Source organism: Aptenodytes forsteri, unplaced genomic scaffold, assembly GCF_000699145.1.
Source record: "Aptenodytes forsteri isolate BGI_AS27 unplaced genomic scaffold, ASM69914v1 Scaffold38, whole genome shotgun sequence".
Lineage (NCBI taxonomy): Eukaryota > Metazoa > Chordata > Aves > Sphenisciformes > Spheniscidae > Aptenodytes > Aptenodytes forsteri.
The window spans coordinates 24,274-38,481 of record NW_008795704.1 but is presented as its reverse complement, the minus strand read 5'-3'; the positions used below and the strand labels follow the sequence as shown (position 1 = coordinate 38,481).

General features: G+C 43.5%; 1 protein-coding gene across 1 annotated transcript in view; it reads right to left on the bottom strand.

Annotated features, from left to right (window-relative positions):
* Positions 1–206: 206 nt before the first annotated feature.
* Positions 207–14,208, bottom strand: part of ERGIC3 (ERGIC and golgi 3) — a gene marked incomplete at its 5' end in the record, with an annotated part of 29,067 nt that continues 15,065 nt past the window's right edge. The window contains 4 exons of the mRNA XM_019473116.1: positions 207–1,221; positions 1,812–1,908; positions 2,554–2,585; positions 6,357–6,371. Of these exons, the coding sequence (XP_019328661.1) occupies positions 1,091–1,221; positions 1,812–1,908; positions 2,554–2,585; positions 6,357–6,371 (275 nt within the window). The remainder of the gene's footprint in view (positions 1,222–1,811; positions 1,909–2,553; positions 2,586–6,356; positions 6,372–14,208) is intronic.

The window sequence follows — 14,208 nt, the reverse complement described above, 5'->3', positions numbered from 1 at the left end:
TTGTTCTGATTGCAAGGATATGTGGTACATGCCCGAGAGTGGCACGAGTTTGGGTGAAGAGCCTGAGGTGGTAAGGGTTCCCAGCATTGTGGGGTTTGCACAGCGTTATAAAACCGCGTAGGACAAGGGAGTCATATTCTGGTGTAGTTTCATCCACGTGTAGATCAGTCCTTGCACTGAACGAGCCCCAGAACGACACTTGGGTTTCACCTCAGAGGAAGCTGGTTTGGTGTCAAAGTGAAACATGGACCACCCATGCAGCGTACAAGATGCAGAACCAAAACCTCGGAGACAGCTAGGGAGCTAAGCCATCTTGTACGTGAATGTTCACAGAGGTACTGGGGCATGTGGCGCCTGTCTCTTCCTCACAGGGTTAGATAAGTACGCTGGGTAGCACTGGTGGTGAAGTCCGCACAACAGTAGAGCTGCTGCCTCTGCTGGTGTTTTCTTTGCAAAAGAAACACAACAGCTTACATCATTCTGCTGCCCTAAGACTATGGGGGCCCAAGTAATGATAACTGACAGGTTTGTTTTGTTTTGTGTTGTTTTTTAAAAAGAGGTTCTCTGTAGCTCTTGAGGTCCCCTGCAGAATGACGGCAACCAAAATAAACCCTTCCAAATGAATGGAAGAAATCACAATTCTTTCAACTCCCTCAGGCTGCCTTCAGAAGAGAGCATAAGTTTGTCTCTGTTCTCAGGATCTTCCTCTCACCCTGGTATCTCCTCGGTAATTTGTTTATCCTACCTGTCCCAAAAGAAGGACATAGTCTGAAAGCAGGGCTGGAAATCTAGCCACGCTCTTTTGGAGGCTAAAGGAGTTTTTAAATCGGAGACAAGCTGATCTTGGGTTATTCTCCAAAGAACATTTTTAGGATCTCCCTGCTGCTTTGACTTCTCCTGAGGGAACATGATGAAAATGGCATGGTCACTTTGATCTAGGTGGGATGGAGGAGACTGAAATCTGCTTCATCGCTGCGGCAACATTACGGATAACATTACACCATCGATACCGTTATTCTTGCCGGGGTGGTTATATGAAGAAAGTCAAACAGATTGTGTTGCTTCCACCAGAGGTCAGATACGGTCAGCGTCAGAATTGAGGAGAAAGTCTGAAGGCTTTCACTTGCCAAAGCAATAGGGGAAAAAAGGTACTTACTTCACCATCTACTTTCATATACACCGTGGGGACCACTTTGACAAAGTACTGAAACATCATGGAAGCTATAAGCAAAGACAGAGAGACACAATTAATAACCGGCAAAGAGCTGGAAAGCTTGACTGACAGGTTAGGTAGACGCAGATTGGTTTTGTTCAACTTGTCAGGGAACATCTTTCTGCACAACAGCTACTGGAGGTTTTCAAGGACAGTAAAGTTAATGTCTGACATAAGTTTTCCTTTTGCCAAAGTGAATCTCATTCCTGTTCCAACCAAAACCAAAACTACCGGCATTTCAGCCTTGACTAAATGGAAAACTTCCTACAAACCAGTTATCTTGCTATAGTTTTACCAGTACGACTTCTTGAAAATTCTTATTCTAGCACATGAAAACCTTTATATTTAACGGCATAGCCCTAAGAAAACATACTGAAAAGAAAGATCTTTCAGAAAGGTCGCAGAATCAAAACACGTTGGCAGATTTGTTCCAGATGAATGGAGGCAGCTGTTCCAGAAAGAGCACAAGGTGGAGGACTCCACGTTTTACGCAACGCTGTCAGGGTTCTTGTTAAAGACTGGGAACTTCGCTCCTGTTCTCTTCTAACACTTATTAATACAGACACTTAAAAAGAGATTTCCCTCCGCTGGCTTTTACCTTGCTGTGCAGTGACGTCCGTCCCATCCAGAGGGTTCACAATGCCTGGATAATCCCTTCCAAATGAGAGATGTTTGATATAGTGCGTCATATTGATCTGAAACGGAAATGCTAATAACTCAAACAACTGCACAGCATCCGAGGGGCAAGGTAAGGGGCCTAAAGTTAACTATTTGTATATTTTTCTGAGTGTGGCTCTGGGACAGAGACAGGACCTCCCTTACCCTGCGCGTCCTAACAGTAAACTCCAAAGCACTTGCTCTTCTTTTTTATTCATGGGAGATTCCAAGATGTGGAATTTCTCCTTTTCCTGCTGGAAACCCCCAGACGCCGGTGCCCTTCCCTCCCATCTACAGAGCAGGCTCTCCCACCCACTCCTCTCCCTGCCACAGGAGCACCATGCTGTCAGCTGCCTCGGTGGCATAGGTATGGGTATCATCTGCTTTCCTCTGAGCACCAGGTAAACTCCAACAGATCCAGAAGCAGTTGTGAAAATGTCAACCTTTGAAAACTGGGAAGCACAGATTAAGGAGCAAGGCAGTCTCAGGAAGAGGGGAACAGGCTTGCCAAGCAACATGCAGATGTGCCAGAACATACTTCAGAGCCCTGTGTGAAAGCAGGTCCCAGGTTCTGCTCAGACTCATAAAGCCAAATCCGGCCGGGATCTCAATGTGGCAAAGGGAGGGAAATCCAGAAGGAAAATAGACCAAGAGAACCAGAACACTATCTTGGGAACACTTACATTATCAAGTCCGAAGCTCTGCAGATCGTGAACTGTAATAGAAAAATAGTTTAACAATATAGTTCAGACTGTGATAACAAGCATATCTGTTTACCCTATTTTAGCTCCCTCTCTAGAGGGAGCTCCTCTCGTTTCCATCGCGATCTAAAACGGCAAGAAAATCCCCTGGGTTTCTCTCTTGCTTGCAGTAGGGCACGTGATAGATAAAACTGCTGCAATTCCCCTCCCGACATAGACTAGCCACTGCTAGAGTGAAGGAAAGTAACTTTAACTTGGGGTTAATTCAGATTAGGTTTTTCAGTCCTCACCCAAATGTATTCTTAACCTAGGGCAAAAACAAGATTCCAGGGGCAAGCAAGTGTGTTACCTCAGTCACCACCTGACACACATAACTCCTCTAACTACTGTAAAACACAGAGGCGCACCAGATCTAAACCAGCAACTGAGCAGAGCACGTGCCTTAATACCACATGCAAGTGCCCTAAAGGAATCATCATCACCTTAGCAACTCTCAGCGCTCTGCCTATCGGCCTTGTTACTGCTGCCCGGAGAACGCACAGGGAAAGGAAAAGTCTTTGCGGGGACGGCCTGAGCAGGGTATCTGCAAACCACTGGTGGGGCCAAGGTGACTGTCACCAGGGCTAGGATTTGGGGAATTTGGCCTGCCCTCTCTCTGCCCTTCCTGCGTACAGCACTATGACGACGCTGGCAGCACCACGCACCCCCAGAAGGGATCTGGCAAAGATACGGGCAATGGGAGGCAATGGATATCTTTTGGTTGGCTACTTAAATGGCTTTATGCAATGCCAGAAGCATGAGTCTCAGGATGAAAATATAACTTACAACTCGATTTCAGTATCACTCCTACCAGGTTACCCAAAGTCACACAATCATCTTAAAGCAGCCAGAGGCTGTGGCGCATTTTGACACGTAAATTCACGTGCTCAGGAAGCCAGACCTCACCTTTCACCTTAGCAAAGAAAAACACACTTCAAAAATCATGGACTATTATTTTAGGAGCTGATGGAGTCAGATCACCAAGTGCTGCTCCATTATCAACAAAGATTAGGAATGCTGCCCCCTTGAAGGGTTTCTGATACACAGCCTAGCACAAGACAGGCTGCAAAGCTAAAGAACTGATTGAAACTAGTCTCTCCTTTAAAACATTTATTTAACACGAGTGTGCTGTGAACTCATTTTTTCCCATTAACACCTTTCAATAAAACACCAGAAGCTTTACTTGTATTTATATAAACCCCTTACGAAACCCAAAGATACATACATGCAAAACAGAGAATGTACAGTTAGAAAAGGAAATGCTGAGCCTAAACTATACTCCTCCTAACGCTCTGATTTAGGGAGAGGCCCTTGCATTTCACAGTTAAAACGTTCAATGCTCAGAAACTAAGGCTGCAGTCATTGGAATTAAGGCAATGGTTCTGCATTACAAAGAGCTCAGAGCTGCACTGGCTTCAGATATTCCTGTTGCTGTCTCTGACAAGTGTGCAGTCCTATTGCTGCCACTAGCACAGTGGTTTGTGTGCCTGTGCTGGCAACGGGATCAAAGAACTCATTTGGCCTTAAGAAAGAAACTCCTACTAAAAATTTGGAAATAGATGTGAAATGGTGGGCAGGGAAAGGAAAGAAGGGAGAAATGGCCTTGGGATTATGCTACGCTGTTTTTCTTAACGGTTACCAGCAACACCCTGTTTCACGCCGCAGTATTATTTGCACTTAAGTCAAGAGTTAAGTGGCTTAGCTATCAGTGAAGTGTCAAGTCCCGCTGCCTTTTGTACAGACACCAGCAGGCTAACCTTCAGTTAATAACAAAGTTCTACGGAGATCCTGGCTCTGGTCGATCTGCATTTAAACTGGACCTACTGCCAAAGGAATAAAACAGTCTTTGTCCCCCCATCTTTTCTCTTGATGGCTCATTCCTGTCCCACCCTCCTTTCGGTCATGAGCTACATCAGAGAACATATGAGGCTGAAATGTAAGTATTGCTTTATGTGAGGCTATTCTTCCAGCCAGAGCAGCTCCAAAGTAAGGTTAATCGCACAGCTGCACAAACGCTTGTGCTGGCGCAGTGCAGCGATGCACAGGGAGGGACAGGGATGCTCCTCCTGGTAGCTGTGCTCCTAGAACCCTACGCAGGATCATGGTGTTTATCCAAGCTTTAACGCTTGGGTAGTCACATTCGTTAGCACGTGAAGCGGGAGCTGAGTACTGGTAAGACTGACAAATCTTACAGTAATAGCGCAGTACCAGAGAAATTCAAGGGCAGCACTTGAGAAAGACCAGTCATTAACTAACCTGTCATACTAGATTTACATCGTGCATGACCCATTTTAACAGTTATGGCTATCCAAAACAAAATTTCCCCACAGTGCTCTGCTATGCCTTCCACAGATAAAATGCCAATAACTAGTTTTTATAAAACTCCTCTCCAATAAACGCTTTACAACTCGGCGAAAAAGCATGATTTATACGTTCAGTTTCTAAAACAGTCTTCCACCAGACCACAGGTTTATTTACTTCTGATCACTGAGGATTATGCTAAGCACACGTGTAGATACTCCAAGTTGCAGATAAATGTTTAGCTAGCCATAGTATGCTTAACATAAAACAACAGGCTATTTGGCCTGCTTAGAGAAGAAACAGAACAAGGAAACAGAACAGAAGGCCTTAAGAGACTGTCAGCTAGGACCAGAGACTGTTATTTCTGAAGAAACATAAACACATTCCTTCCTTTCTGTAACTGCAGCTAAGTGCCTAGCTAGGTAAAATAGAGAGACCTGTAAAACATCTTAAGTTTGCCAAGAAGTCTGTCTGTTTCTATATAACCTCGTTTTCTTCACTGTTTCAGTAACACAGTTTTAAGAACTGCTGTCTATCTGAAGAATTCTCCCCCATCTTGCTTTTCTGACCTGAACAACCACAAAGCCTCCTTAGACTCTGAAATTCAGTCCTTTACCTGTAAAACAGGGTTAACAGCACTTATGGCCACTCAGGACTCTGTCAATAAACACATTAAGACCGCTATCCAAGCACGTTGCTCCAAATGAGCTAGGACAGCAATTTTCAAACTGGGGATGAATTTTCTGGAGGAAGATATCTTACAGGAGCACAGCAGCAGGAAGATGATGAGTGGCATCGTGAAGAGGGGACTGAGGCAGGGAGCAACACAGAAAATGTTGCAGTTAGGGGAGGGAGTGAGCAAAGCTGAGAGCCTGAACCCTCCACCAGCTGTTACTGAGTGGAAACATCGCATCTCAACCTGTAATCACCATGATTACCCTTAAAAAAATCCAAAGGCTTACAAACCCTCAGAAAACCTCCTACTGAGTATTCTGAGATTAGCAGGCTTGGTGCATGAATTCCCAGGAGAAATTCTCTAGCCTGTTGTACAAATGAGATTAACTGAGATAATTATCCCATCTGACTTCAAAAGGCAGAAGTCTCTCCAACGTGAGAGACCCCTCACCATGTCCCCTCAATTACATTATCTGCACAGAGCAACTAAAAATCTGCCAACACATTATCTCCAACACTGATATAACAAAATCGTTTCAGACAAAGATTCGCAACCTTTTCCACCTGGTGACCTCCTTTACCACAGAAGAATGACCTGGGATGGCTCTCCTTTTAGCTTTCAGGAAATCTTCTCAAATCCCAGCCTAGATCAACAGCTCCTCCCAAAGGAGATTTATGGGCACAGCCAATAATAGAAATTACGTTAGCTCTGTAGTAAACAGTTTTGGGGGAAAAAAAAAAAAAAAAAAAAAGGATACAGCAACACTTACTCTCAACAGCGTGCACTGCAAAAAGGAGAAGAGCAGGAGAGAAAAGAGAAATATTCAGATCCTCACAATTAAAAGATACAGAGATTCAGATAAAGCAGCATTTAAAACTCGTACCAAAAAGGGGAAGAGTAACAGCTTTGCCGGTGTGCTTTCTAGGCCATATAAAATGACTCCCTAGCTAGCCTAAGGACTGATATATGGACAAGCAATCATTTAAAGAGTAACAGAGAAACAAAAATGCAGGAATTAATCACTAAAAGGAAAAATACAGTGGGATGTCCACAGATGTTAAGTGAGCTCTAAAGCAGCATGCTGGTTATATTTAGATTCTTTTTCAGTCTTAAGGTAATAGAAAGGTCATTTTAGGAGCAACCAAAGCTATCCAGAAGCGCACTCAAGGTTTACGTTCACAACATATTAACATTGAAAGCTGGGTAACAAGTTTTTGTTCTTAATCAGTCCTCTGCTTCTTTCATCACACCTGAGGCACAGAGAAGGTAGCAAACCATGAGGTTGTTCTTGTTCATTCTGTTGCAAGATCCCAACAAAGGTGAATACCTGGAAGGATGCGGGGCAGGGGAAATGTATGTTTGGATGGCATATCTCAAAGGAGGTTAAGTAACCTCCTTTTTTGTTTGTTTCAAAAGACCGTTCACGTATATTCCACACTGTGCACGACTAACCAGTAACTGTCATAGACTTATACCTCCTCAGAGGCGGGCCTCTGAATCCTTCACACAGCAATTTCGATCCGCTTTCCCAAATGCTACCTCCCTGGTGGTGTGTCTACAACAGCATGGTTTTGGGTATGGAGAAAGTATGGAAGGTATGGAGAGCCTCCAGATGGCTCCTTGACAAACATTAGGCATTCCCAACAACTGGTATGACTTGAGCTCTGACGGATTATAGTCCAGTGACAAATGGAAATGTCACGTTTGTGGTCTCCAAAACAGACTTGGTATAACTTGAAAACAGTTTGTCCATCTGCACAGAAATGGGTGAGACCTTGCATCTTTCAGCACCAAGACAACCAAACTCTGAAAGGAGTTTGCCAGCGTAAAAAGAAAAGTCCTTAGCAATGCTGAGGATGAAATAAGAACCTCGGCCTCCAGTATTCAGTTTGGGGATGAAAACGGTCAACTCCCTGGCAGACGCTACTTTGGGACACAAGTTAGAATGAGCTCACACAAACACCCTCTATGGAAGGAATACAGGTGATCAACCAGAGGATTTGGATCTCCTCCACACTGAAATGGTGTCCTTGACTGATGGAGATCGAGTCCCACGGGGTTTTTTTTTTCAAGAATGTTGAAGGGCAGGAGAAGAGCTCAGATGAGGAACTGGTACCTGTAGAAGGCCTGTGCAATAGTAACAGCCCCACAACTAGTAGGACTCCTGGAAAGGAACAGAGAAAGAAGCTGCAGTCTCTGCGGAAAAAAGAATTAGTGTCACTTGGTCTTGGTTGCCAATGAGAAGTGCCAAGGGACCTAAAAAATGACAACCAGTCTTCAGCCAAAGCCTGTATGCCCTTTTGCAATTCAGCACTCAAAACATTAAAAAGTATGTAAAATAAGAGAGGCTATTAGGGGTCATCCATAGTGTCCAAGGATGCCTTCAAATAGGTCCTGGCTGTCAAACAAATCTCTAGTAGAGAAAGGAGTAAAACCCTCCCTTAAGTACGTAGGCAGAACATTAATGAAGGTGTACAACTGACCAGTGAATTTGTGCTCTTAGAGAGCTAACAAAGCTTCGCGCATTTTAGGCAAAGCTCGGTGACTCTGAGTAGGCAGCTCCTTTTCCCAAACCATCATCGTCTCAAAGAGCAGCTTACTTGGGATTTTTCCTTCCACAATCATCACCACAAATGAGGAGGAAAACAAATGGTAATCACAAAAATAGTGCCTTCAAAGATAACTTTGTTCCTCCCGTTGACCACGTAGGGCATAAGAAAACCACAAAATTCGGACCACATACAGAACTGCTTCACCCACAGAAAGCGTCACGGTCATTGAGTGTGTCTTTAGGACAGAGAATGTCCTGAATGTTGTCATCAGCGTCAGCTTCTTTTCTAGGGAATTGAAGGAATCTAATGATACTTTTTAAGGAATCCTGAAAAGCTCTCTGGCTGTCAATAAAGCACGATGGGCAATGTCTTCCCTAAAAAACAGTGATGATGGCACCTCAGCAACAGAATGGTCCAAACAATCTAAAGGATGAGTGAGAAGCCTCAGCTTCCCCTTGACTAGAAGAAATATGGCAAAGAAGGAGGAAGTGATATGACAATCATCTCTCTCCTGAGGAACCTATCACTAAGGTCTCTCCCGCATGCTGGAAACTCGCTGCCAACCACCGCAGCTGAAGCAGGAGATGGTTGCTACTGTACAGGCATAGACAGAAATGGCAGCAGCGCCTGAACCACAAACCTCAGGAGGTTCAAAAGCTAGACCATTCAATCATTCCTCTTTTCTCTGAGACAGGAAGGAAAGAGAGAAGGTATGAACTGCTGCAGAGAAAACAGCCAGGATATCCAGAATCACAACCTGGCATAGCTGGTGCTGGAGGCTGTCTTTACAGAGGCACAAGTGAAAGAGATGACTTCACCAAAACCTGCAGCACCCTGCATAAACTGAACATAAAATCTCAGTTTAGGATTCAAAGGCTGCGGAGCAGACAACAGTGAAGCAAGCCCAATCTCAGCTAGTACGAAATGAATAAGCAGGGCTTGAGGCTGTGCTGCTTGGAACAGAGGACTGTAAGTATCAATAATGTTTGACTCTGGTTTTCCCTTGATGCAGGAAAGCCAGCACTACTAGTTTCAGTGCCAAAAAGTCTGCTTGGAAGCGCTTCAGTCCTCCTCACGACCTCCTTCACTCCTCCTCCTAACGACCTGGGATTTCTCAGTGCAACCGGACCACAAATGAGCTGAGGAACAAGACAAGACCATTTGCAGCCGGTATGACATTCAGGAGTTGGGGGTCTTCTCTGACACTGAAGATGGAGCATCACGGTGCAGGCTTAAAGCGATCAGTTTTCAATGCTTCCAATAACTTGGGATGAAAATCAGCATCACTGCTTGCTTCAAAAGCAAATGCCCGAAGTTTCAGCTCGTATTATCCAGGAACACAGCATGCAAAGGACAGACAGACAGAGTGAGCACCTGCCCAAGAAGCACAAGCAGTGTATTTACGCACTAGCTAAAAGGTAATTAGCCATTATAGATGGCACAAAGGCATAAGATCAGCCGTGTGAATTCTCCTAGAGAGAACAATTTTGATGACCTGAGATGAGGAATGAATAGCAACACACACTAAAATGTCTAGTAATGATGAAAACTAAGGTAAAATATGAACAAACTCTATGCTGCAAAACTACCTCTAGCAATAAAGTGCTCAGCCTCCGATGGTCAGCTGAGAAGAACATAGCATCTCCTTACTCATGAACCAGCCAAGAGGGAAAGCACAGTAGAAGTGTGTCTTTTATAGATACAATGGGGGTCAAACTTTATCAGTTCTTGAGTCTTCCAGTTAGGTATACTGGAAATGTGACTATGGATGGATAAAAGTTGCATTAACCTAGCAGAGCTGGACCTTTCTCTTCAGTTGTCTAAAGACAGAAAAACACCCTCCCTCAATTTCCAAATTACATTTCCTTCAGGGCCTGGGGGTTATGAGAAACCAAAAGGAATGCAAAGTTGTATTTAATGACTGTGCAGAACAACTTTCACCTAGGTTGGGTACATATGTATAAATACGGAACCAACATCAAAAGAACATGAGAACAAAGGTTACATACAAGCATAGAAAAACATCCACACAAACAACAAGGGAAGTGAAATCATCTCACCTGGATTTACATTCACGCAGGCAGAAACAAAACAAAATAAAAAGGACAAAATAACTTTTTTCTTACAAGTAGACAAACTTTTTTTTTTTTAAACACAGTTTAAGTTTCCCAGCATTTCCAGTGTTTATGGTTCCTTCAGACACATAAACATTGCATAAAGACAGGAAGGAGAACTTGTGTTAAAACAAGTGAAATGTCAAACGCTTACTTTGCAAAAAAAAAGATTATCAGGAGACCACCAGAGGTCCTTGGGGCATAAAGATTACCATGGTATAAGGATATTTAAGAAATAAGCCTGGGGTCACATAAGATTTGGGTAATGCATTTTTCTGAGAAAGTTTGAGATGTTAGGGGCTTGATTTTTTTATGAACAATCCTCAGGACATTTAGAATGCCAAACGCAAGTGAAATACGATTTGAATCTATTTCAGCAGATGTTAGCCTATGAAGAGATAACGCACTTGCATCTCTTAAGGGCATGAGATTCATAGGCTACCTACTTCAAAACTTTGATTCCTGTTAGTCAATATACATGTCTGCGTTAAAACACATACACATACGATATTGTCAATAAGTAACTCAGAATCACCAAATGTGATTGTAAATAATAAAACCTGATATTCAGTAAACTCTTAAGAAGGGTGGCTTTCATGAGGCTTACCCACTCATACAGTATTTAAAAATGAAAAAAATTGGAGAGCAATTGCTGATAAGTTGATTTTGGTGGCTACTTATTAGCATTCTCCTGATTAGGAAAGTGACTGAACTTAGGCTGCCGTATTTAGCTAACGTTAGCAAACTTGAATGTAATTTCCATCTTTTTTCCTAGTCTAAACAAGGACCTCTGATCTCCTCTCTCTTAATGGAAGGACTTCTGCCAAGCCAAAGACAAAGAATCAAGGTTCATGGATGTGAGAAATGGGATGAACTCCTCTGGGCAAGGTGGCTCCCTGCCTTTCACCTATATTCGTCTCACATTCAGCTGGTGCTGTCAAACCTCGCCTTATGCTGAGTTTTAGAACCTATAAAGTATTATTTCAGGCAAATGATTTCTGGGGACAAAATATGAGTATGCGAGAACAAGAACACAGACAAGGAGAGAGAACTGTGTACGGAAGAGGAAGCCCACACAAGAAATTAATAATCCCTGAAAAATAAGACTTCTGGGTCATATCTATCCTAGGGCAGCTACTCAAACAAAATAAAAGGACATAAAGATTGAGCTACACACAATTAAAGCTAACATAACTAAACAGATATAAAACTGCACCTTATTCAGTGCTGGTTCTGGTTGGCGTGTGTGTTAGCCCTCTGTCTCCTCTTACTTCTTATTCTGCTTTCTGAAAAAAAGCAATTTCAACTTGCTTCTACCCAGGAGAGAGGTTACAGTTTTGAAGATGTTGACACCAAGCACACGACAAAAGCTCAGAAGCTCAGATCAGAATTACATTTACGGTCAGATTTACGAAGTGCTTCTGAGTAGGACCCTTCGCACTGTCACAAAGATGCCTGTGCAGATTCCCTAGCTGAAGATCTATTAAACAACAGTAACCCTCAGGAGAAGGAGAGAGTAGCAGCACAAGAAACAAAAGCTGGTGTGCTAGCTTCAGTATTTGAATAGCACCGAAAAATAAAAGTATGGACTCGGGTCTAACCATCAGCTGTACAAACGTGGTATAGCTGCTCTGACACGAGGCAGGGAGAGCGGTGCAATGGAACGAACTTTCCATAGTACTGACGTTCTTGTTCACCCCCTTATTCTCTGCTGATTCAAAATGGTAGGGAACAGAAGGCAGTAGCAAAAATACTGTCAGTCATCACAGTTTTGTATCAAATAGGTCTATAGTAAAATTACTATTTTTATACGATTGTTAATGTGGTTTTTGACGATAACAGTTTGGAATACTCAGACTTCTCTTAGACATTCAACTTCATCCTGCAAGACATTCTGTTAAGTGTATTAATAGGTCTGAGCATTAACGTAGACCTTCTTAAATGGTTCAAAAAATCACACGCTTGTAAGTTCTTGTGTGGAATTACGATCCAAACGAGATATTTCCAGGGGAGCTCTGGAAATATCTCACAGAGCTCTGTCCTCTGACTAATACTAGTCAAGTTCTTTATCTGTAATTAAAGGGGAAAAAACCCTTCCTTCTTTCTGGAAACTAAAAAAAAAAAAAAAAAAAAAAAAGGGAGTATGAAGAAACGTTATACTGAGGCAGAAAACAGTCTCAGCTTCATGTACAAGAAAAAGACCAGGCTCTGAGCTGTCCATTTCCCTCAGAGGTCAGGGAAAACTCCTTGGTTGTCAGTTGGTGCCATGAAAACATTGCCCAGGAAAAGGTTAGGAAAAAAGGACATCACGTGTTACAAATAACTAGGAAAGCAAGAGAGAACAAAAGGAAGAAAATCGTTAAATCCTTCCACAGAGGACCATCTGAGTAAGCTGGAACTCTTCAGCGGGGGAAAAGACATGGCCTGTATGCTGGCACAGGAAAGGTTTATGACATCCTGAGAGGCAGGGAGAGAGCGGGCAGCGACCATTCACTCTTTTCCAACAGAGGAACAAGAGCCATCAGATACAGCTAGTCGGAGCAAGCAAATGAGGGGAGGTGGTTTTCCTTACAGCAGAGCAGACCTGCTGAACGCCTTGCAACAGGGTGTTGTAAATGCAAATGTTTACATGGGTTCATGGTGAGATGGGAAGAGTACCTGAAAGAGAGCCACTGAGGGATCTCCATAGACTGTAACAGGCTCGGGAGATCCCGAGAGCTGAAAACAGTTGCACATGGAGAAAAGTATGAGGGGCCTTTTTTCCTCATTATTTCATGTGACAGAATTCCCAGAAAGAAGAAAGTTTGCCTGCCCATCATCCCTCCTCCTACTCCTTTTCGCTGTCCTCAAAACACTAATATTCCTAACTCTGCCTCCAAAAGGTTTGCAGTAACTACATAGTCCTTTCTGGTTTTCACCTGTATTTTCCCACTGAATTTTCAATTCAGTTCTGCAAGACTTCTGGGGCACGTGCAATTAGAAAGCTATCCTGACCTCACCCCCTCCTCTACGTACACAGAGTACTTGCTCTCAGGACAGCCAGCTTGCATTCATGCCTATCACAGAGAACAGATGCAATGCAGAGATGCTCCTTGTTAACTTAGGTACCTATTGTGAAGTTGTAAACGCTGGCTGTAGTTAGGTTGCTGTTGTGATGCTAGTTTAAGCACACAAAGCAAGTTCTGCAGGAAGAAGTGAAATATTTTATTATTAACAACAATTAATATTGTGGGGAAAAAACAGGCCTTCAAACCGCCCCCCCCCCCCCCCCCCCAAAAGTGCTTCTTCATCTGTAGAAACTGTGCTCAAAAGCTTGCTTCTTTTTTCTCCAAATACACCAGCTACTCTCACAAAGCACATGCACATTCTCCCCCAACCTTTACCTCAGTGGTACAGGTTAAACTGGAATGAGTGATAGGAAGGGGGAAAACCAGGCTGAAATTAAAGCTCTTTGTGAAACCCTGACTACAAATTTCACGCTTCAAAAACTTGATCAAGGGAACTCCAAACATTCCATTAAACCACAACTATTTTTAATCAAGTTCCTGTTAAAGATTTAAGGTAGGAACTGGGGCAGCAAAGTCCCTCCCACTGTAAGAGAAGATCGGGTTCGAGACCACCTGAGGAACCTGAACATACATAAGTCTATGGAACCCGACGAGATGCATCCCAGAGTCCTGAGGGAATTGGCTGATGCAGTTGCCTTCCCTGTGCCTGGGAACAGGGACAGATCCTCCTGGAAGCTATGACACTGTCTCCCACAGCATTCTCCGAGAGAAGCTGGCGGCGCACGGCTTAGACAGGTGTACTCTGTGCTGGGTAAAAAACTGGCTGGACGGCTGGGCCCAGAGAGTTGTGGTGAATGGAGTTACATCCAGTTGGCAGCCGGTCACGAGCGGTGTTCCCCGGGGCTCAGTTTTGGGGCCGGTCTTGTTTAATATCTTTATCAATGATC